Source organism: Nasonia vitripennis, chromosome 4 (genome assembly GCF_009193385.2).
Source record: "Nasonia vitripennis strain AsymCx chromosome 4, Nvit_psr_1.1, whole genome shotgun sequence".
Lineage (NCBI taxonomy): Eukaryota > Metazoa > Arthropoda > Insecta > Hymenoptera > Pteromalidae > Nasonia > Nasonia vitripennis.
The window spans coordinates 3,625,271-3,650,217 of record NC_045760.1 but is presented as its reverse complement, the minus strand read 5'-3'; the positions used below and the strand labels follow the sequence as shown (position 1 = coordinate 3,650,217).

At 50.0% G+C, this 24,947-nt stretch overlaps 2 protein-coding genes across 5 annotated transcripts in view; one reads left to right on the top strand and one right to left on the bottom strand.

Annotated features, from left to right (window-relative positions):
* The window catches only part of LOC107981007, a 95,586-nt gene extending 76,305 nt beyond the window's left edge, over positions 1-19,281 (bottom strand). The window contains exon 1 of the mRNA XM_016984831.2: positions 18,969-19,281. Within this exon, the coding sequence (XP_016840320.2) occupies positions 18,969-19,079 (111 nt within the window). The 5' untranslated portion in view covers positions 19,080-19,281. The remainder of the gene's footprint in view (positions 1-18,968) is intronic.
* A 144-nt stretch (positions 19,282-19,425) lies between these two features.
* Positions 19,426-24,947, top strand: part of LOC100119000 (POU domain, class 2, transcription factor 2) — a 101,304-nt gene continuing 95,782 nt past the window's right edge. The window contains exon 1 of one of the 4 annotated variants that reach the window (XM_032598926.1): positions 19,426-21,106. In XM_032598926.1, the coding sequence (XP_032454817.1) occupies positions 20,539-21,106 (568 nt within the window). In that variant the 5' untranslated portion in view covers positions 19,426-20,538. The remainder of the gene's footprint in view (positions 21,107-24,947) is intronic. The other 3 variants (XM_032598927.1, XM_008213133.4, XM_032598928.1) reach the window with 3 other exon arrangements.

The window sequence follows — 24,947 nt, the reverse complement described above, 5'->3', positions numbered from 1 at the left end:
AATCTTCGCTATTCCGTCGCTCTCCGTCTATAATTTTCAGCGCGCAATAGTATTGATTGTTACGATGAATCGATTCGCTCTTTATACAGACGCACGTATTCAAATCTCTCGAAACTCGATAAAAACCGAGCGGAGCAGTAGTAGTAGGAGGAGGAGTAGAGGAAGCGATGGTATACACGCTATAGACAAGAGGAGCGCGCGAAGGAAGGAAGAGATAGAGGGTGGGGTAGTAGCATCGTACGTCCTCGGAGCTGCCGTTGATTCAGGTTCCCGCCGATCCGCATGTGTACGCGATGATCCCGCTTATTAAGTGGAGGCCGGCTGTGTATATACATACCCACGCGCGCGAGTATTATGGGTCCCGAGAGCTGGCGAAGAAACGAAGAAGAAGAAGACGAAGAAGAAGAAGCAGAGGAGCTGAGATGGAGATAGGTGGGTTATATGAACTCGACCGATCCACAAACCGCTATTATTTATATTAAGTTTAATGCAACTACGTGACTGAATCCCGCGCAGCGGACCCGTATCATTAGTATACACCTATTATTGCATTACTCGCGTCTCGCGCGCGGCTGCGGCGGCGGAGGCCAGGTTGCAGCCGTGTTGATATTGCGTCGGCATCGGATGAGCTTCTCTCTCTCTCTCTCTCTCTCTCTCTCTCTCTCTCGAAGGGGGTGGCGCAGACTACGCCAACAACCTCGAGAACATTGTAATAAGAAGCAGAGCTCGCTCTCCCGCTACGTGTATACGTCGCCGTTACTCAAACCCCTATACATGTGTGTGTGTGTGTGTGCGAGCGAATATTGCAGCGCGGCCCGATGAAAAGTGGATCTCCGTTTGAAATGAGAAGAGTTCCTCGATCAAGGAAAGCAAGCGAGCTGAGTTTCCATCGCAACCTTTGCCCGGCCAACGATCTCCGAGAGGAAATTTTATTCTCGTTAACATACGCTCACGTAGCTCGGGAAATTGCACGTTCGAGCGATGCATTTCGTGATTAAGCCTCAGCGTGTAATATGCTCTCTTGCTCGCTGCAGCAATAAGGTGCAAACGACTCGTCCTCTCAGCTCGGATGTAGAGGAGAGCTAATCGTATTCACGAGAAAATCCGCGGCGAAAGCGTTACGATGTCCGCAGATTAAAAAAGGAGATCCGTTCCCGAGATAAAAGCGGCTGCTCGAGAGTAACTCGGGCGAACCCTTTTCGAGGGGCGTCCGGGTGATTATAGGGGTGGCGCTAGGGCCTCGACGGATGATTTACATCGACCGGCGCGTTCTCTCTTTCGAGGCCGTGTGGCGTCTAGTCTTCTTTTAAATATCGCTGCGCAGAGAGCCTAGACGCGGCCCGTCCCTCTCGGCGGAACATTCAAATATCCGAGCATTCATAAATTCATCAGCATACGCGCGCACGGACACGCCGAAATTATCGGGCCAAGGCTTTGCGTCTAGACCCACGACGTACCTATATAGAAATCCTTGCAATCCAGTGGATAAAGCCGAGCTGGGTAAGGCTCGATTTTGAAGCTCGTGAATAATCGTTATACACCGACGCGATAACTATAATAATGCCGACCGCGTGAATAAGAAATTCGACCCGCGCTCTGACCCTCTCCTAACAAGGATCAAATTGGACACTAATCGATTTATCGATATACCAAGGTGGCGATTGCAACTCGCGCGGGAGCAGAGCGTCGCGCTCTTATCTCGTATATAGAGCCGAGCTCAAACCGCGCGCGGGGCGATTTTATCATCCTGCCGTATTTACCGTCTCTCTACGACGATAATGGCCCAGATGTGCTGTACACGCGCAAAACGGAGTCTCTCGCTATATGAGATTTCAGATTTCAGATTAGACGTGCGATGCGTAACGATCTCTCGCGGGGCCACGAAAAATCGAGAAATGCCTCGAGCGATCAGAGCCGCGATCCATTGTCTCTTAAATTATAATCGATTTATATCCGTACATGATCGGCTGCGGATCTCGACGAACAAGCAAACTGCGCCGCGCACGAGTCGGGTTACAGTATATACCAGAAACGTGTTAGCACTAGGAAGTGCGGCGTTTGCACCTCACGGCTCGTTAGTATTTTTCAGGCTACCGTCGGCTATTACAATTATTACGGAGGTGGAGATCGGTTATTTCTCGCGTATCGATCGGTAACATCTCGCGCCGCGGATTTCATTCACACTCGCGGGAAATCAATACTTTGTGGCGCGATTGCGGCTGATGTGGTTAACTGCAGCGAGTTTGTTTTGATGCTTGAAGCTCGAAAAATTTATCGAAAAAAATTCCATCTCGCAGACGCGCTTGCCAGACGTGACTATATACCTGGCGGCGAAAGAGTAGCCATCGGCAGCCGACCTTGATTATGCAGGCTTTCGGGCAATGGGTCGTAAACAATTTTCGAATGCCAGTTGACCTAATCGCACTGCGCGCGAGAGATGTCGAGGGAGGCTAAAGGCCTGGCTCTTCTCTAGCTGCCGCCGCCGACGAGAAGAGTTTAGCCAAATTACAGCTTCCATGTCAGCTGGGGTGATTGATGCGCCTCCGCTCGCGGGATACACCTCTCCTCCTCGCTTTCCTGGAAATTAAATGGCAAAAACGGCCCCCTCTCTCCCTTAGCTGCAGACTCGATCGCGGGCATGCGTAAGCAGGCGCCGAAACGCGCGCAAGACCGTTTTTACGAGGCGAATTTTCATACGCTACGAGCGCAGGAAGCTTTTGGCCTCTCGGAAACACTTCGAGCGTAATTGGTTCGTCGCCGTCGTGAATTTTTTTAAATCTGCAGCTGCAGCGAACGGTTATCTCTTTTTTGGTTGGAGGAGAGGTGCGAAAATTCGTAGAGAAATTTCCGTAATAGCCCCGAGGCGACGATTAAGACGTTCGGGCTGGACAAATCGTTATCAATCATAATCGGCCTTCGAAGCCAACAAGAGGAAGACCGCTGGCTGTAATCCGCAGCGATCTCGAGAAGTTAAGTTAAGAGAGGCACGATGTCATACGATCATTATAATTGGACCACGGTTCGGATCTCGGCCCAGTGTATACATAAGATACGAGTGCAGCCAAGGTTCCGCGGCGCGAGGGGGGAGGGAAAATGCGAGTCGTGACGCAATAAAATAACGCCACCCACTGGGCCGTCGCTATCTCGCGGGCATCTGGGCAATGCCTCACTTCGGGAGCTGTGCACACAGCAGTGCGCGGGTCGCGCGAGGCTGCATAATGAACTCGTTAATTAACTATCAGGAAGCTGCATCGGATCTGATAACCGAGAGGGCCCACACGACGACGACGACGACGACGACGACGATGGCCTTTTCTCTCTGCGAGCGGATAGCTTACAGGTGTAAGCGAGCACCATGGGATCCTCGTTTTTTTTTTTAGCCCCGAGAGCCTTTTGTTTTTCCCTTTCCTGTATGTGGCACTGCAGGCTCGTGGCTGTGGCGCTTATTTCCATCTCGTGCGCGGGGAGTATTTTTATTATTGGCGGCATCTGCATTTTACAAGAGCGGCTCGTTTTTTCAGCCGAGCTGATGATGCAGGGGGCTAAATAATTCTCGCTTGCTGCGGGCTCAAGGTCGACGTGAAAAAACCACATGTACGACAATGCGGCTTTGCGATAGACTATACGGCTGATTTTGCATGACTCTCCGTCGGCATCGAAGCCCCATAAACCCCCGAGAGAGAAAAAATCGACTCGCAACAACACTGCTCGTGACCATGATGGACATGTTCGATAGCGCTGCTGGAAGCTGATTGGCCAATTATCAGCGAGTAAACATAATTCGGATGTACGGCTCTTCGGCCGGTGCTAAAACTTAAGCGACGCCGTTTCTCACTTGTGTGCACAATAAACGTATGGCCGAAAGAGTCGGTGCCCCGAGCGCCGTATCGCATACCTCCGCGATATGCGGAATCGGCGCAGCCTAATAAATCAGGGCGCGTTTAAAAGCGCGTTAGACCACCTCTCTGATTGATACGCATTTAATAATAGAGATCGGGCTTCGAGGGGGGAGGGATACGCACATATACGTCGAGGATTTCGGCTGTGTGTGCGATCAAAGGTGACTACAAGCGTGCACGCGCGGGGATACACAATGGCCTGGTGTAATAACACGCTTTTATCCCTTTCTTTGGCGTGGAGTAGCGGCTGCCGGTCCCGAAAAACCAGCCCCCACGGCTATGGGACGCCACCGCCTTCTTTGCTTCTTCATTCCCTGGGCTTGTGAGGGATTTTTTTTTTAATTTTCACTTTTTTTCAAGCGTACGATTGGTGACACCGATGATCGCGATTTTTCTGATGTACGTAAAAATATTTTTCCGCAAAATTAACTTTGACTCGTAAATAGTCCCGTACAAGGGACTCCCTCGTGCCCAAGCTATTAAGCAATAAATTTCACTCCATTCCACAACGCCACTATTAATTACAAGATAATAACCCATTGTTAAACGGATTTTTTCATTTTGCTCCGAAAGAGAGATAGAGAGGTGCAAAAAATACTTTTATATCCATCGAACAAGGGCAGCCGCGGCAGCAGGTATAGACTGTCACGCGTCTCAAGGTTCCTTCGAGCCACGGATGATGAATTTGGTGAATCCTTAGGGTCTAATTGACGCTCGTTCTCGCCGCTCACTCTCTCTCTCTCTCTCTCTCTCTCTCACACACACACACGCGCGCGTACACACGAGGGCCTGATTTGCATGGCATTATGCAAATGACGGGTCAATCACGTAATTTGATTTTGCTCGCGATGCGCGTCCGTTATATAGCCGACATCACTTCCTGATTTTCAGTTACGAATATAACGTAAAGCCTCGAAGCCTGAACGAATCTGACAGGTAACGCCCTGACGCGTTATTCTGCCGAGCCGCAAATAAACTTGGAGTCGATTTTTCGCTATCGAATCCTACACCATTGCGCAGACTCGATATTCAAAGCAGGGTCAAGCAGCAGCAGCAGCAGCAGCAGCAGCAGCGTGAATCATCGAGGGGAAAGTCGATCGGGCAAAATTTGACCGGCTATACCTTTCTAGAAATCCCGAGTCGAACTTTCGCGTCTATTTCGGTCGATCGTCACGGCGTCTTCCTCCGGCGCCAAGTGAATGCAAATTCGACGCCGAATTTCCTCGATCACGTCGCGCCTCATTACGCATGCCCGGCACGCACATCGCACGGCTACGGGTCTAGACCAGCCGAGGGAATAATCGAGCGCCGATCATCGCCGCTTCGCGATGCATATATAGCTGCTCTACGTCCTACTGGGTTATTGTGGTATACGCTATATAGGCGATCGATCATCGTGCCTGCACGCACTGGCTGCCCGCTGGCTTTCATCGTATACACTGTGTATATATATATAGTTAAATAGCTGCTTTCGATTTTGATGAATCGAGCAAGTGTATTGCGTTTGTTTTTTAGCTCTCACTCTCGACTCGACGCGAGAGCGTTTATCGAAAATAGAGGGTCGATTAGTACCGATGGACTAGCTGTATAGGGAAGAGAAAACCTATAAGCGTACACACTGTTTTGTACACAAAGCTTTGTTGTGCGTGGGAATCCCGATTTCGTGTCGCTTACGCATCGGGCTCCTTAATGCCGCGATTGTGCCAGTTGCGCATGCTTACGACGAAACACGACACACCGTATATACGTATCGGGAATCGACGTATGCAAATGTTCTGGAAAGTCTGGCTCTAATGCCGCTTCGTGATAAGAATTCGGAAAAAGAAATAACGCCGTGTACCGCGCTTGATTACCCTGCACGAATTTGACGGGGGAAAAAAAAGTGTCGACAGCTCGTCACGTTTCCCCCGGCCGCATTCGTATGTGCACCTGCACGCGCGCGAGCGATTCGTTAATTTACCGTGTGTAGGAGAAAAGTTTAAAACTCGAATGCCTTCGCTTTTCCGTACACCTGCTTTTCGAGGGATCGCGCGATCAGACTCTAGCTTATAAATAATAATGATTGACAGATCGCGGGGAGCTGAGTGTGCCGAGCGATGCGTATAAATATTAATGCCTTCGCTGACGCGGCCATTTTGTACATCAATTATTTCGCTCTGCTTCTTCCGAGAGGCGGCCGCTTTTCTCGCATTACAATAGCGTATGCCGCTGGCAATTATGAATATATCACTGCGCATCTCTGTACACGGCATATATAGCGCATGCATACATATACGAGAGCCGAAATGGAAACCGAGAGCTAGCGATTAAATCCCAAACGTACACACGTGTCGATTATAATGGATCTGCGGTCACGCGCTGGCGGCGAACAAAAATATACACGAATCCCATAAGGATGAATAATGCAGCAGTTAATTTGTTATCATTTCTCGGGCGCGCTCTACGCACTGAGTATATGCAGTATCCGTAATTGTAGCTGGACGCGAGAAGTGTGAAAGCTTCGCTCTTTCGTATATATACTATACAGGATAGATCGCCGGCAGCAATGCACATCGTAATGTACGAAACTTCAAAGAATGCGCTTCTGCGAACTCGGCCACGCACGCGTATCGACGCAACTCTTGCGTGTGAGCACGCGAGAACGCCTGCGCGATGTGTGTATGCACGTCCGTTGCATATATATTCACAGTGCAGCTCGTGTCTGTGTGTATGCTTATATTCGCCAACGCTGAATCGGTCATTAGCGGCCTGTTGTGCTCTGTGTGTGCGTGTGTGTGTGTGTGTAAGCGGGATGAAAATCGCCGCGGGAAATTCTGCACTTACTCTCGTTTTTCCGAGGAGGCTTTCCCCGACGCGGGAAAGTTATTCGCGCGCACGACTTGATAGTGTTACACAAGCGCGAGTTTTTTCGATTCGCAGAGTTCGCAGCTGAAGCAAAAACTCTACGTTCGCACACACGACAGCTCTTACACTGCTATCCGCGACAGAATCTCTCTCTCTCTCTCTCTCTCTCTCTCTCTCTCTCTCTCTCTCTCTCTCTCTCTCGGCGATGCTAATGGGCAACACAGAACACACGCGCGTATCTCAGCTGCACAAAGGTGGCTTGCGTGCCGAGGCATTTTCCCTCATTTGCCTGGATAACGAACGTCGCGCGCGGAGCAGCGCCGTCACGGCAGCTACATTTATTTAAATAATTAAACACAAATTGCGGTTACGTCTCGGGCGCTAGCCTTTCCTCCGCACTGCACACCGCAACAGCTCGTGTAATCGCTTTTGCATGCGCGCGGCGCGCGAGCCTTATTCCGGGAAATTCGCGCTTGGCGTCGAGCGCGAAATCTCTTTTGCGTGTGAGTGCCGATGTAACGCTGCGGGCGTAATGTATAAATAACTTCATTTTTTTTTTCGAATTCGAGAGAATCACACACTTTTAGCGATACGCGATTATTGTAATTCGAGAGATTTCTTACTTCTAGGCTCGTGAAAAGTATTGCACGAAACTCTCGGACGTTCTGTTTACATTGGAAACGAGAACTGATTTAACAAGGCATCGCATGAAAACTCATTGGGAAAATCTTCGTACAGCCTATTTTACTGCTCGCAAACACACAAACACCCACGCGATACCATATACCACAGGGATTTCTAATTTATTTATGATCCCGTCGAGTATTGCGTATGTATAAATCATCAATCGCCGAGGGTTGAGCGACGAAAGGTGCAGTGTGTACACAATAGACGTATAGTGCCAGCATTTTACGATTCGCCGGATCATACGCGTTGAATGGATCGCACGAAGATCAAGAGCCGCGGCGACGATGATGATAAGCGGAGGAGTGAGCGCGCGAGCGATTTTATTGCCGGAAAAGGAGCTGCTGTGCATAAACGATCAGCCCGACCTCGGACACCCGTGGACTTTAATGCGCTGCAGCGAATAGAGTGTCTTCTAAGCGCGGGGACAAAGGACTCTTTTCTGCGGATACGCATCAAATATGATTGGCGGAAGCTTTTCATTGTTCATTGCTTCGGATCCTGGACATAAGCGATGATGTCATTCGATGCGGTGTGACGTATCCTCAAAGGGTTAATACGATGGATGCAACGACGGTGTATAAACTTTATGTTTTTCCCGGAGACGCTGTGTCTCGTTCTCCATAGCACATACTAAGTAGAGAGTGTATCCGGGTGTAATTGTAGGAACCGTTGCCTGATTACTTTAATAGAATAGTATATAACTTTTCGAAAACCGCAATTTAAAAACGAGCGGACGCCTGGAAACAATATACGCTCCGAATAAGCTCGTGTATATACAAATTAAAGATTTCTCCACGGAGACAAGCTCGCGCACAATGCTTGTCGACTTATCGGAATAGTCATCGTACAAAACCATCTCAACGCGCTGTGTACACAATTGTATTAAAAGATGTGTGGAGGAGATGATCGCGACGTGGCAGAGTCTAGCGATGATCCTTCCTGTCACATCTCATTAGCATATAATACGACTGGTAATTACGGCAATTAGCATGGCGATTAAGAAAATTGTCGCGCGCCCTTTTTTTCTCTCTCTCTCTCTCTCTCTCTCACGAGAAATGTAGCATAGGAGAGAAAGGATCTCGAGCGCGGTAGACTTCAGTCGTGTTTGCATTCAATTAGGCTTAATTAGGAGGCTCCCGTGCGGTGGCACTTGTCGCCGCGTGAATACTCCTTCGCGACTTTATGATGACATCGCCGAAAGAGTCGTCTCCCCTTCGAGTTGTTTTACATATGCTGCGAAACGAGCTCGTCGAGTCAAGAGACTGATGATTACACGAAGAAAAAATATCAGTTTAAATACCTTTCTACTCATCTACATGTATCCTCGCGGATACGTTGCTTTAATTTCCGCGATATAGAGCTGCACAATTAGCTCAATAACAATCTGCGTATTTTATAAAGAGCGCCTACACGCTGGGTAATTAGTTTTAAATACCATATAACAAATCTAATTAGCCTTTTAAGTTTCAATGGAAACTGCGGTTCCCATCAAGCCGCGCGTTTGAATATTCATAACTCATACGGAAAAATCAAGATACTCTCGTGTGTGTTCAAAAGCTATGTATGCAGCGAATATCGAGAGTCTAGCCCATTTCCCCGCGAAATACAAAAGCCGGAGTCTTTCGCTACGCCCGCGCGTAAACGTATTAAGCTTTCTCTCTCGCGGACGTCGAAGCTGCGCGCGGCGGAGAGAAAAGAAGGAGACGAATGAGAGACGGAGAGAACACAAGCAGTGGTGCCGTTTAATTTCCAAGGAGCGAAGATTGACTGACCGGCGGCGGCTCGGCTCATTAAAATACCACTTCTTATGCAGCGCGGCTAATTACCCGAAGCTCTCTTTCACTCTCCCTCTGTGTCTCTCTCGCGGGGGGAGGAGGAAAGGATATTTCGGCTACTATTCTCTCTCTCTCTCTCTCTCTCTTGGCGGATTCGTCTCCTCTGCGCAGAATCGATATTGGAATTTCATGCTTCTACCCTTGAAATTCCATTTGTCGGGCTGGTACGGCTATGCGCTTCTGACGATGCCGAGGCCCTCGACGCGCGCGGGCAGAGAGAGATAGTAATACCTTCATAAACGTTATGCAATTAGGATTTTTTAGCTTTTTTTTAATCGAGCGAGCTCCTAGTAGCTTTGCTTCGCTTCTTCGTATATATAGTTTTTTCGTTATTTCTCAAGACGTATAAAAATGTCAAAAATAAAACGCAGTAAAACAGGGAGATTTTTCAATTTCGCGGTGGCATAACTTGCAAATTCGTGGGAGAAGAAGAAAGAGCTTGAAAAAAGCGCCGCGCGCGTGCGTGTGGCTGCAGCAGCAGCACCTCGTATAACCATATCTCATTTCATAGCTGCCGCCGCCACGCATGAGAAGAAAGGCGCGTCGATGCGTGGCAGATTCGGTTCTCAATCGCTTCTCTCTCTCTCTCTCTCTCTCTCTCTCTCTCTCTCTCTCTCACTGCCTCTCGTTGCATCATTGTCTTTCTCCTCCACCTTCATCTCCATCTTTATTTCTTACCGGCGCAGTACGGCTCTCTTAATTTATCTCTCTTTGTCTTTCCCGCTCGCGCGGCTCCGCAAGAGGCATCAGCTCTCGTACACGCGCGCGATCGAACCCGTGCAAATTTCAATTTTAACTGCTAATCTGCCGGTTAATAGAACCCCACGTCTCTCTTTCTCTCGCTTTGTAGATTACGATTTTCTCTCGTCCCTCAGCTGCCGCCGCGTTTTTCATCGTCGATCGCAGCTCGCTTTTAACGGAAACGCTCGAAAAAATAGGGAAGCATTATCTCGGTCTCGGCGACGTCGTGCGGAGCACCGCGGGGATAATTACGGGTTTAGACGGAAGCGAACATTCGGCAGCCGCGATGTTTCAATCGCTCTCTCTCTCTCTCTCTCTCTCTCTCTCTCTCGCGGGAGCTGATATTTTTCGCTGTAATTTCGGGAGTAGTAACCGCTGGCTCGAGAAAGAGAGAACCCCACGAAAAATTGAAAACTGTCAAAGCAGATATCGAATGACTTTCCGAGCCGGAATAAGGCCGTTATTAAGCCAGAAGCGGTTGGTCTAATACACGGCGATATTGTATCGAACGAAAATTTCTCAACCGAAAAACGAGGATTAATATTCCTGTTTGTACGAAGCGCTGCCGCCGACGAGAGTTTCCAACATTTTTGACAGCGTCTCTCTCTCGCGCGCGCGCGCTCTACGTGAGTCCGGAGCCGGGATAATTCGTCTTGCGGAGGAAAAAGCCAGCGACGGCAACGGCGGCTCTTCTCGTTTCGTCGCGCCGGCGCTTCGCGATGATTTATAGCGATATTTTGACGTGGAATATACGAGGAAAGATGAATCGATCGCCCGGCGCGCGCGCGACTCCTCGCTCTACCGTGTGCCAGTAAGTACAGCGCGCGAAATGCCCTGATATGCTCTTTCGACACCCAGCGAGCGCATCTCGCCGCACTCGGACGAGCGATAATCTATTGTGTTTTCGAGATATTTAGTGTATGGTTTGAAAAGGCAGCCTTGAGCCGCGCTGTTTGCTGAAAAATTAAGCGTGAAATGACGCGAGTCGCATTTCAATGACAATAACGAAAAGAGCTACCGCGCAGCCGCACACACAATGCGGGCCGGAAAAATAGCTGCATCTAATCTTGCTGAAGCCGAAGAAAAAATAGGAAAAGCGCACAGCAGCGGCGGCGTTGCAAAAGCGCACATACAGTGCCATTAACGACGCGCGGGGGCATTATATTCCCGAGCGAGCGGCTCATTGTATTCAGATCTAGCCCCGGCGCGCATGAGCGCAATACGAGCCTTATTTACCATGCATAGCTCCGCGGCGCGCTGCATGTGGAGGTGGGCTAACTTCCGCGATTTGAATGACGCGAGAGCTCTGCGCGCGCACGTTTATGTCCGTATCTTCATTTGCAAACTCATTTACCACTTCATTATTATGAGCGCGCTGCGGTGCACGCGGCGACTCCGCGAATCGCGGAACAGTTAGAGTCGAAGAAGAAGAAGAGAAGTAGAGGTTCGTTGGGATATGGTAAGCGCGCCGCGCTTTTTCGCCGTATAATGGGATTTATGAGATGCGATTTAGGAGAGTCGTGTGTGCGCTTTCGACGCGCGGCGGGCTTTAATTGTCAACAATATACTTTTATAATTAATTGGATTGCGTAATTCTACATAGAGACGCTGCGGAACAATGCGAATTAACGAGGTGAATTTGCATTAAAATTACAGCTATATGAACAAACGCGAATCAGCTCTATAACGAGACAGCGTCGAATTATTCGGTATTTTGGGAATCACGCGGCACTCGACCAACTGTCGACCCCCCGACAAAAAAGCGAGGCATGTATTGTGAAAAAAAAAATCTCGTTTACCCCAGCGACACGCGGCTGGTATGCAGATGCGTCGAATAAAGCGTTTTTTGCCTCGGAGCGGCATTGAGGGGGGAAGATCAATATTTGCATGAGGCCAGCGGAGCCGTGACGAAACGCTGGGAAGATACTTCAGAAGCTATACGGATTATTGGCCTCGATTATTTCGGAGGGGCGATCTTTTGTGCCCGGTTCTTTTTTTTTCCATAAACGCGCTGCTTCGTGATTTGCATCGAGTATGATGGTGATTTATACGTTCGCGCGGCAAGCATTGTTCGATGCCGAAAAGAACTTGGAGTATACGTGCGCGATGAAAAAAAGGTTCGCAAAAAGGCCGAGAAAATTAAAATTGTTACCCGACGGAAATGTCATTAAAGCAATTACTCGCTACACCGGGGGCGACACGTATCCCGCGACACTCGTTCTCAGCTCAGCTCTCCTCAAAAGCCCTCGAAAAAAGCAGAGCATCGGGTCGACAAAACACGCCGACGAAATTTCGCGAATGTCGCGCCGCGCAGCATAAAAGCTCTCGCTCGTTCGCTTCGTTTCTCAGAGTGCAAAAGAGCTGCGCGAGACGGGAGGAGAAGCCCGCGCAGCAGCGCTCGCTTTTGCCTCGCTAATGTGAAAACTCGAGACATTAAGTGGCTGAACTAGCTCGAATGCGCTTTGATGTGCGCCGCTATACTCGGCAGCCGCCGCAGCCGCGCTTAACGGCACGCGCGCAGCTCTCTCACATGCAGAGGACGCGCGACTGGTTTGCAAGAAACGACGCTCTCCGCGCTCGCTGTGTTTTTCCCTACTGCTTGTGCCATTTGTGTGTAAGTGTGTAGTTGTGCGAGAGATACACATGCATGCACGTGCGAATGAAGTACGGTGGCACTTCTTCCAGGAACGTCGTTACCATGACGAGCAAGAAGAGAGAAGACGAGGCTCGCACACACACACACACAGACTCTTCGGCAACGCCCCGCCGTTTAATTACCTGCGCTACTGATAATGAGCGCGCCGCGGCGTCCCTCTTTCTTACGGCTGCGCGCGCCGCATCGATCTCGAGCGAGTTTGTACGTTTTTGAGGGATTAAGATAGCGGGGATGAGGAAGACGATCGGACGAATGCAAAAATAATCGCGCATACGTTCTCCCGCAGCTCGCGCGAGAATGAGCTCTTCCGGTCGTAATTCGCCGGTATAACTATGCCGCAGAGCAGCTGCCGGAGGGATTGAATCGAGCCGCGTGCAGCTTGATATCTCTCGCGAGCTGCGACTCTTCTCTCTCTCTCTCTCTCTGCAAGTGCATACGCGCGCGTGTGTGTGTGAAAGAGAGACGACCTTCGTTTCTTTTTTCGTGAGAAGAGACTTTAAGTCCGGATTGTGATGGCATTCACACTTTTGTCGGTAAGGAAATGAGGTGAAAACTTTCGCACGCGCAGGAGTGATATAGAGGAGGGAGCGCAGAGAAAAACCGACGTCGTTATAGGGATTACAATATTTGATTGTGCTACGCGCGCTGTTATCTAAAATAAAAATTTTTAACTTTTCGATTACGCAAGCGCGTCAGCTCGTCAATACTCGAAAAGCCGGAATCATCGCATAGCGACACCTACGCTCGCGCTCGAGCCTAGCGTGACACACGCATACCAGCTCTGCCTAACAACGTGCCGCTGGCGGTAAGCGTCCAATTACCTTAATCCAGCTGAATATTCCGGCGAATGAAGAGGATTCCATGAGCGTCGTCGCATCCCCGTTTCTCGAAAAGAGCATACGCCACTCTATACACGGCGTTTTCACTCTTTTTCAGATGTTATCCACGCCAGTGCTTCCTGTGAAATTCCCTACTCGCCCGTCGGAGAGATTATCATTATTGTAATATCGCGCGTTTTGAGCGGCTCTTTCCCGCGCGCAGGGATTAATGGTATCATTGTCGCGTTATGTTGGGAGCCGCGCGCCGGCGCAGGAACTGAGCAATTATAAGCGTTGAGCGATTGTCATAGGAGTAGGTGTACACGCGTTTCAATTTCGTGCTTATTATGTGCAGATGACACGTCGTTCTTCTTTCTTCTTTCATTAAATTTGACGAGGAGTATGGAGACGCCGCGAATTGAAATTTTCTCGGTAACGCGATACACAAGCCGCATGAATATCGTACAGCCAGGCTTTCCAGAAACGGAGTAAACATCGCGCGCGCGTACAATTTAGCACAATCAAGAGCGGCTCCTTACCATCTCTGAAACGCCGCGGCGAAAAAAAGGGCAAAAAGTTTCTAAATCAAGGCTTTTTAAATTTACGGCTCTTCCATGAAGCCAATGAAAAAAAATACATACTGCAACGCACTCGGAAAGAGCGACGACAACGACGCTTCCAAGTATCCCGCGGCGCATAACGACACATTAATTCACGGATGCGCGCGCGCGGCTTTCGGCGCACTTTGTCTCTCTTTCTCTCATTTTTCTTGATTGAAATTATTACGTAAAAGTCGACTGATTATGCGGACGCAGCCGTGCGTCGCTCGCTCGAGATGGATCTAAATGGCGAACGTGGCGCCACTCGTCGTCGCGAGATAGCAGTTTGCGCGGCTAAATGGGGGAGAGCGATGCGGGCGGATAACGAGACAACAGAAAGTGCTCTCCTTGATAAGGGGACGTGCGCTTGGAGGTATAAGAATAGCCCAGCCGAATTTTAAGAATTTTCCTCGATCGATATAATCGCCTTATCAACGCGGACACGCACTCGGCATGATCTCGTTGTAAGAAGCGCAGAATCCGAGAATTGTTTTCAACTATCCTGCATCATCTCTAGCACAAAGCGCTCGATAAGAGCGACGCGACGGTATATCAAACACACGATGCGTATCACGCGCCGAATCTGTATAATGTACGGCAGAGCCAGCGGCCTTGATCCGCGGTAATTACCACAAAAGAAACCGCTCATTTTGTAATCACACACGCCGCTGCTGCAGCGCGTATATTCCCTCGTGTGTAATGACGAGCGTGTCCAAGGAAATTACCAAGTCGTCACGCGCATTCGCGCGGCATTGGAATATAGCTATCCCCCCGTGTATATGTATATGCTCGGCGCACACAGCCGCGCGCGACCTCCAGTTGCATCGCATTAAGTCGGCTGCGCTGCAGCACATACAGTAGCCTCGCGTATACGAGAATATTCCGTTTGTTCCACTTCTCTCTCTCTCTCTCTCTCTCTCTCTCTCTCTCTCTCTCTCTCTCTCTCTCTCTCTCTCTCTCTCTCTCTCTCTCTCGCAAGTGTAACCTTTAAGGGACGACGCCGCGCTGTAATTGCGCTATACATACTCGTATCACTCGTTCCGCGTAATTCCGCGCGCGATGTGCGCGAGCGAAAGGAGCACGATGATCGGCACGTGAAAATAGTCTCGCGGTACGTTGGCCTTTGTGTTTGGTGTTTACAGTTATGGGTTATGGCTGCTTCCGAGCGGAAGTGTTGATGCAATTAGTAAAGCTTATTACTTTAACGAATTTGGAAGAGAGTAAAATTAATTTTTCTATCCACTAAAAATCACTGCCGTAGCAGCATCGAGACAAAAGGCCCGTCCTCTGCGCCGTAAAAAGTATACATAAATCGCAAAAATTCACTTCTGCAGCGACGTCAGGGACGACTTTACAACTGCGTGCAGTATTCATCTCAATCCCCGAGGAAGCATTGTTCGCGCGCGGGACTATTTTTTCGCTCGTTAAATTTTTCGTCAAACCCCGCCAAAAAGTCCTCGGCACGTCGCAGCCTCGTAAACGGCCGTAAAAATCAGAGTCGAGAGAGCGCAGAGCTCAAGGCAATAAACTAATGAGCGGAGTGTGCGTATACCTGCGCTCGCGGACTGTGTCGCATAGGCAGATTTGTAAATAGCAGTAAAAGAAAACCTTTCGCGCAGAAATTTTCGAGGTCCTTGCCTAGATCCGCTGTTTAACGGTTGTTTTGTTCTTTAAAATTACGGTACTCCGGGGGGAAAACGTGGATTTTGGGATGAATCATCGCACTGCGCAGTAAAAGCGAATAATCTTAGCTCTCAAGGAAGAGACGCCGTGTCTCTTCCTGGATTCTTTTTATTAAAAAAAAACCTCTGCAGGAGTTCGAGATGCAGCAGCGACGATCTGACCCGGTTTTTATATAAAATCCTCGAATCTCCGAATGTACGTAAAGAATAAAGAAAAAAATAGAAAAGAGACGAGAGAGAGCAGCTGTTTTATCGGTCCGCGTAGCCTACAAATTATACGGGAAAAAAGTCGCGGCGGCACAATGGCAAATGATTTTTTGTGAGTTTCTTTCTCTCTCTCTCTCTCTCTCTCTCTCTCTCTCTCCTGTAATTTCGTGCATAATGGGCCTGCGCTGAATAAAAAAGCGCGAAAGACTGAGAGAGCCTACGGGGGTTTCGAGGAAAACGGGCGAAAAATGTACTCGAATCCGCAGCGAAACAGCACTCGATGTTTCTGTTGCGGGGCATTGTTCGGCCCGTCAGCGAGAGATCCAAATAAAGAGAGAGTCCCCCGCTTAGCGGGCCTCTCTTCGAGATATTCCGGGACCCGTGTGAGAGCGGTATTCGGAGGGGAGGGAGGCTTGAGAAGTGGGTCAGGGTGGCTGCGAACAGGTTTCCACGTTTTTTTGGATTCGTCGCCCCCGTAAAGAAGCTATACTTTAGGTTTTCCATTATTTTCGTGGATTATTTAAATCAGAGTTTTTTTTTTAATAACAAAACTCATAATACAGTCGCTCGATTAAAGAAACAGAGCGAGGAGAATAAAACAGTCATCGGCATTAAAAGCCGCACGAGTCGAAGGGTTACACGCGTCCCAACACGCAGGTACACGCGCACGTTTTAAAGTGCTTTTAATATGCTTATCCACGGGAGCCGCAGTCAACAGGTAGCTATATGTATATATGCGTGTACGCAGCCAGCCCCTGTCGTTATTCGGGCTGCATAAAAAGAAGGGTTGAATGAGGCACCTGCGGCCGCGCCCCATGCAAATAGCGATGAATAAAAAACGAGCAGCGGAAGGGTTCGAGACGCGCGTGCCGGGACACACGCGATTGAGAGTCTCGATCCCCCCTCCCCCCCCCCTCTGAAGGGTTATACGCTATGTGCCGCGTCGTGTATTCAGATTAGGGTCCTAGGCGTTGGGTCAATGGGCTCTAGGATCGTGACGATTTCAGGCACTTGATCCCTTTTATACCTTGCAGGAGTGTCGCGTGCGCGCGACATGTGCGCCGCGAGGTGATTGATTGTTGAATTTTAAAGTGGCCTCGAGAGAATGCGCTACTATATTGAGATTAATGATTCTTATATCAGCACGCACCGTGCATCATCAAAAGCACACAGGGAAAAGATTCCCTATTCAGATATAGCGGGGGCAGAATCAGAGCGCGCATAGATATTGTTCGCGCCTCGAATTCGCACAGGAGCGTTGCGGAGGGAGAGTAAAGTCAGAAGCGTCGGCGGCGTCTGCGTCTCTAGCCCGCTATATAGGAGATCCTCGGCGGGGGCGTCATTAAAATCAATACGTGGCCCGTTTCCCTCCCTCCGAGTTGCCGATGTTCTCTCCTTCTCGTCTGCCCGCATTAGGCCTGCGAGACTCGAGAAGGAAGGAAGTTCAGAGCAGCGCGAGGGGAAGGCTGCACGAGGAGTCGGCGCCTGCGCGCCCGCGCGCGTATGTATATGCCATATCAGAGTGAGAGAGAGAGAGAGAGAGTGTGTGGGCTTTTGTCGGCGGCAGAAGGAGTTGAAAGAAGAGGAAGAAGCGAAGGAGGAGGAGGAGGGATAGGAGAGGAGGTGAAATGACAGAGAAAGAGCGAGGGGGAGTTCGGTGCTGCTTTGGGATGAGTGAGGGACAGGCTGATGACGCGTCGGATCGGGAAATGATTGTTTTATGCAAATTTATCCAAGAAAATAGCTACGCACGGCTCGCGAATAGGTGGGGGATAAGGTGCTGGCTATAAAAAAAAAAAAAAAAGCTGCCGCCGCTCGCGAGAAGGAGAAGGAAAAAACACGTCGACGTAGGCAGGAAAGGGGCGGCCATGGGGTGCGCTCTCCTACGGCCAATAAGAGCCACTTTAAAACACCTTTCGCGCGACCCCTTGGGAGTCGACGCTTGCGCGGATTCAAATGCCCCCCGCGAGAGAGAAAGAGAGAGGGAGACGCGCCCCTACTTCCCTCATGGAAATATGATAGCGCATGAGCGATAAGGAGATGCCAGCCTCGTCGTCGACGTCCTGAGGGATGAAGAGAGAGAGAGAGAGAGAGAGAGAGAGAGAGAGAGAGAGAGAGAAGGGGTAGCAGCATAGGTGAGGTCGAGGGAGCGAGAGAGGGGCTGCGATAGCGCCGCGCCTTCTTCACGACCAATAACGCGCCGACGAGCCAAGCTTTAAAGCGCTCTCGAGGGCGTTGCGCGCATGTCGAATTCAAATGCCACTATGCTGCTGGAAAGCGATGCTTTACGGAGGGGAGCGAATGCCTGAGCGCGCGAGCGGGGTATGGTAATGATCGGCGAACGAGCGAGCGAGCTATCCCCTTTGTGGGTGGAGTGTAAAGAAGCAGCGAGCTCCTGTCGAGGGGTGTGATTTTCAATGGTTGCTTTCCATCTAGACGCATAATTGGTCAGCTATATGAAATCGTAAGAATTGACAAACACCAGGGAGAGAGCGCGAGAGAGAGAGAGAGAGAGGAGAGAGGGAAAACAAAGCGAGAATACCTGCCATAACGAGGCATCACGGAGAGAGAAAAGGGTGTTCGAAAAAAAAAACACACACACAGTCGCAGCCCACGCGCGTCTCTCTCGGAAAAACTGGCCGTCTCGCGAATGGATATTGCATACTCCAGAGCTATCGAATGACCAATTCTCTCTCTCTCTCTCTACGCGCACGCGAGACTAGAATGTGCGGGCGGCTCGATAAAGGGAAGAAGCAGCCAGCACGTTCTCAGGGCTTAGGATTATCGCATGCAACCCTTTCGCCGTCGTCGGAGGAGACTTCCATCCATCAGGGGACAAAGGCGAGTCCTTAATAATCCGTAAATGCGAGCGAGATTTCGAGCTGTATACGACGAGAGGTGACGAGATATACACCGGCGGCAACGTTCTGCAACACGGCCAGTCTCTTTTCCGAGAAGCCCCTAGTATAACCGGTAGAAGAAGTAAACAAACGCACTTACCAAGAATCGGCCGTCCTCGCGCTGCGCGCAGGCATGCAAATATAGCGAAGCAGCAACATCCCTCCGCCGGCGGCGCGTGACGTCTCCCACTTCTCCCGGCTGCAATAGCATCTCCCGTCTCTCTCGGATATCTTGACTTCTTCTCGCGCGGAGAAGAAAACGACGTCCTCGGCGTCGCTGCAGCGGTCCGTGCCAACGCGCGAGCGATTCGCGAGCCGCTCGTGGGCGTGACCGGTCGTCTCGCGGTTCCCTCGCATTGGCCCCTAGCTTCCCCACCGACGCACGCGCTCTGGCCCCCACCGCGCGCGCAAAGAACACGGCTCGCTCGCTCCGCGATAGCAGCGAGCGCTTTATGCCGTTCTCTCTCTCACTCTCTCTCTCACTCGCTCGATAGCGACGCGAGACTCCCCCACCAGGTCCGAGAGCGAGAGAGAGAGAGAGCCGACCGTTCGCGCGGCCGGCGCAAGCCGAGCCTCTCTCTAGTGTAGCTGCACACATGCACGCGACAGCATCGAACCGCCGCCGCCGCCGCCGCCGCCTCGTCGTTCCGTTCTCGCGAGCCCCTCTCTGTTTACAACGCCGGAGTGAGTGCGGAATGCATTGACACGATTGCAGCATAGTGACGATTTTCTCGCTGGATGTACTGTGCGCATCAGGGACAAAGGGATATCGAGAGGTTAGGTTCTGTGCCCCCGCACTCGTCTCGTGCGTGTTCAGTTCGCTGTCTGTCTGTATACAATAGAAGACATGGGTGACAGGTGCGCGGGATCAGGAGCCGCGTGATACGTATACGAACAGACTCGTCTCCCTCCCCCCCCCTCGAGACAAGCTCGCCGCGCGCGGTGCTGTGTGCCTGTGCACGGGATGATGTTGTTATCGTTGTTGTGCAGTTCTCGCTCGAGGAGCCGCTCGGTGTCCGCTTAGTACACCTGTCGCACCGGAATCCGCGTGCCCTCGCGAACAAGCCTAGTTCTAGTTCTAGCGAGAGTGCTACAGCCAAGAGAGACTGAGAGTGCAGCGATCATCGAGCTTCGAGCCCACGACAAGCGCAACCACGTTGGATCTCGCGGCGTTGAGCGGGTTCGGGGGTAGCGGCCCGGCGGTAGCCAAAGTCGCCGCGGTGGCGGGCACCGGGCTCCTGGCGTTGCCCGGCTCGCTGAACGAGAAGGGCCTGGCGCTGCTGAACCATCATCACCATCACCATCACCACCACCATAACCACCATAACAGCCACAAGCAGCAGCAGCAGCACCTGCAGCAGCAGCATCTCGCCGCCGCGGCTGCCTCAGCCAAGACGAAGACCGCAGGGTTGGCGGGCCTCGACAGCGAGGCGGTGCGTCGCTGGGTCGCGGAGGCCGCGAGGAGCGTGCGCCAGTGTCCGCCACCTCCGCCGCCGCTGATCGTTCCCAGCTCGTCCTCCTCCGCGTCGACGCAGAACCAGCAGGTGACCTCGTCCAGCCAGTTCTCGAGGCGGGCCTCGCTGGAGTCGAGTCCGCCGCCGGCACCGCCGACGCAGCAGCAGCAGCAGCAGCAGCAGCTCGGCTTCGCGGCCGCCCTGGCCGCCGCGTCCATGACGCAGACGCCGAGCATGCACCTCCTCGAGAGCGGCGCTCACAATCTCGCCGAGGCTATGCAGCAGCAGCAGCAGCAGCAGCAGCAGCAGCAGCTCAAGCAGAAGAGCCCGACGAACAACAACACCATCGAGGCCTGGAGGTCGATGCAGGGGGGCGCCGCGCCCGGACACCAGTGGTGGACTCCGCCGAGTCTCCAGGAGCAGCAGGTCTCGCCGATCCCGGCTGCCCCCAGGCCCGCCGTGCAGGTGGTCGCCCAGCAACAGCAACAGCAGCAGCAGAGCTCGAGTCAGGGGGACGTCGATCAGCCGCTGGACTTCTCCGTCGGCTCGCTGCAGCAGCAGAGGCTCCACGCCAGGGCCAAGACCGTGCAGGAGAGGCTCAGGGCGGCCAACATGCACCACGACAACAACAACGGGACGAACAGTGTGCTGGCCAAGATCGCCAAGGTGGCCGCCGTAAGCAAGAGGAGCTACAGCCCCAGCGAGGGCAGCGACAGCGGCAGCGAGGACGAGGGAGTGTCCACCGGAGGCAGCCCCAGCGGACCTCTTCGCGGACTCGAGAGCGGTCAGTAGACTCGTTAATTTATAATTTTTTGAAAAATTTTTTCAAGCTTCGAGAGTGCATATATAGTAATAGCAGAGCATTAATCCCGGAACTTACAGTAGTGCTCGTGGCAGCTGTCACGTCTCCTATTCTCCGGACACTCGACGAGGGCGCGTGTGCCTCATTGTTGTGCCTCCCTTTGTCGTCGCCGTACGAGGCTAACGCGATCGGTAATCGTCTGCTACGATTTTACCTGCTCCTCTATTCGAGCCCCGCACCTTTTCTCGCGTCTGTGTGCGATTTTGTATCGGAGATAGGCAAATTTCGACAAAAGATTCGAATGGCGATCGTATACCTGTCGGAAAATTCAATCCGTTTATCGCTGTATAACCGTACACCCTACGCGATAAACTCGCAGCAGTTGTTGAACGCTGCATTTATCTAATCTAATCTGCGTTGAAAACTCCGCGTGTGCTCATATATTTGCATAATTATACACGCGTTGTCGGGAGAGATCGAAGGACGTTGATTAATACGACATTTCATTTCAATCGACGCCGATACCGTATCTCTGCGCCGCTTGCTAATTAGAAATATTGCTATTTATTAATTAATTGCCAGTTGTCCGCCCCGGTGCAATTTTTGCTCTCTAAGTAATTCGACTTTGAATTATTTTTCCAGTTTGTTCACTTCCTCGCTCAAGTATTATGCTTCAAATTGACGAATTAATAAAATGGGAAAACCTATAATAATTTGATCGCACACGTGCGTCATCGGCCGCCTTTAGAAACGCATTATTGGCTTTATCGGCGACATTGAGACTATATACTTATCTCTAATTTTTATATCGAGTTACACTTTCAATATCGTTTTTACATAATTGCTAGATCGTATAGTTAAGAGGAGCAAAAAATCCAGCTACGATTAAGCCGATAAACTCGGCTTTGATATCGATAGGTAAAGCGCAGAAACTACGGGAAGTTTCGAGGTAATAACCGCCGCAGCTCAAGGACGTATTATCGCAAGATTTTCCCTGTAGCCTATATATATATATATATATATATATATATCGTGCTTCGCCATGATTTTTCATTCGGGACTTTTATCGAGAGCGGCTTATTTATCTATTTACGCAATAATTCACGTAATTATTAGAAAGCTTTTCGCCGTTAGGATAATTCCATTAGGTGCCGCGCGCGGTCTGTGCATGCCGGGAAGCAATCGACGACACCTGGCGTCCATATTCTCCGGATGCCTGACGAAAGGTCCGATAATGCCGATCGCCGACACTATCTAACGAATGACTTAATCAATCCGAAAACGAAAGCTTATCGGGCCGAAACTTCCCCCAAAGTCTCGTAAATCTCGATTGGAGGCCAATCGCTCGCAATCCTTTATCGAGGCTCTCTCGTTCTCCCAAAAAGAGCGAGCAGGGGTCGGTAGAATAAACAAGGACCCCCTGCGCGATACCGCTAGATTAGAAAAGGAAATTTCTCTAATGTGACTACATCAAACTGAAATAATAAACTCTTCGTACGCGTATACGATACACACACTAATCCCCAATAAATAATTGAGATACATAAAACCGACTTCATTATGATCGTTATCTCTAATCCCGCGCGCCGATCCCCATCAGCCGATCTCGTGAACACACTCGAACCTCTCGCGATTTCACGTGATAATTAGAAGGAGCCACACGTGCGTGCACGACAAAAAAAAATCCAGGAAAGCGAGTACACAAGTGGGCGGTGCGCGCGAACTCGCGCGCAGGTGTAATAATAATAATCGTTATTTGTCTTGCGGGCCGCTTTCGCGGGGCCATAGTCGAAATCGCGCTTTCGCTTTTTCCACAGCCGCCACAGAAGCAGCGGCAGCTACTACCTTAGAGTTACGTCGCGCCGACATGGAGCAGAGAGGTCCGCTCTGTTATTAGCGCGATTACGCCCGGCAAATTGTTTGAGCTTGCCGCGCGAGACGCGGGGATCGTGAATACATTTTCTCGTTGGCCCCTGGCGCCTGTCCTCGGACGGAGATGGTATACGGGGTGTTGAAAGGAGGAGGTGATTTCAATTGGGATTTTTTTCGGCTCCAACTGGTTTCAATCCTGCTTCGCGCCCGAGGACGGTATGTAGCGGTGTCTTTCGAGCCTATTGAGTGATGCTGCTTTTGTGCAGCAGTGGCTAGTTTTTGAACACCCGGTACGTACGTCAAGTCCCACGACGCGGCCTTTTAGGCAAATTGGCCGAGGGCCACTTGATGGAGCATGACGATTTCGTTTGATTGTCTCATTCGCGGTTCTGATAGAGCAGAAAAACAGCGTAAATGAGCGTGCACTTATAATCGCGCAGCCGATAATGTGCGCTTCCCGCAAACTCCCATTTGTCGGATTATTGTTACGACGATTGTGCAACGTTAAGTTACCAGTGCACAGCGCGCGCATCGCAATCGCAACTTAATAATGCGCTCTTCGCTTTAAAAACGCTTTTGCAATTGTGGTGCGAATTAATTTAAATATAAAAAATTTGTTACGTGAACGCTATCGCGCTCGCGCGCGTGGCATTGTAATATTAATAAGCTACCACGAATTCAATTATCGCCTTTTTCTATGTACTTTTCGTGGAAGGCAGTGCATTGCAGTCACGTTGCGCGTCTTCTATAAAAATTTTCACAATTCGATATAAAATCTTCGAATAATTAGCGAATAGTTGCTTAATTATATTTATCACTATACTTTCCGTACTACTTTTTTATTATACAATGAAACAATTGCAAAATAACGAGAGAAGGTGTACATCTAAAGCTCGGACTCTCGCAAATTGCCCTGTAATAAATTCATCGTCGTATCGCATCTTATTAAACTTTACTGCGTTTGTATAATATTTAATCAGTCGAAAGTATATTTAATTAAAACCGAAAATGTCGTATCTCAATAAATAATGCACCGATAAACAGCTGAGCTGTTATATCATTTTAAAAAAGAAAAATTATCCTCGGTATCAAATACACTGCTGTTTGCTCAAATTAACGTACAATGGTATATTCGCCTCATTATACATTATCATAGATAATCCCATTGAAATGCGTAACGTGCATATCACCGCTGATTTCTCAATCAATCTAGCCAGATCTAGATAAGAGTGCCTTCAGAAAAAAAATACTCTAAATAGCATAGGACTGAGCGCTTGTGCTCGGTGCGTGTTTTTGGGCGTCGGTATGGTAATTAAGATCTCTAACTCGAGCGACGATGTAATCTCGGGGAGTTTATCTTTTTGAGTGACTCAGTTCGCGCAGGTATAAACGTGTCCCGATTCGTGGAAATTATTAGGCGTGTTTTTAGAGACGGATTAGTGTCCGAAGAAAGTCTCTATTAGAGACACGTTGCTCTAGAGATAAGAGAACTTTTCTCCGACGCATTTTCAGTGCAGATTTAGGCTCGTTTAAATTTGTACTTTTTGACAAGAGTATAATAAGCACTTATAGGTGCACAAAAAATTAAAAGATGAGCGATTTCGATGCGAAAACATCGACGTGGAGGTCCGCACGCCAGACTCTCAACAGACGCAAGTTCGCATCAGCAATTATAAACATATATCTGCTGTATATCAATGAAGTCATAGCGATCGAGCCCAATCAGCTAAACGTCATTAACAACGCCTTAATACAAATCAATCAAGATAATCTACATATTAGACTCGAGTATTTTTAAAGGCTTAGCACATCGAATTCTCTCATCTCCCACAACACGTGAAAAATCCTGGCCGCGTTTTCAGCTCTCATCAACGTGCCTCTATTATCAACTCCTAGACGCTTTTTTTATCTCTCCGTACCGGCAAATTAGACAGCGCGTCAATTCGTGAAA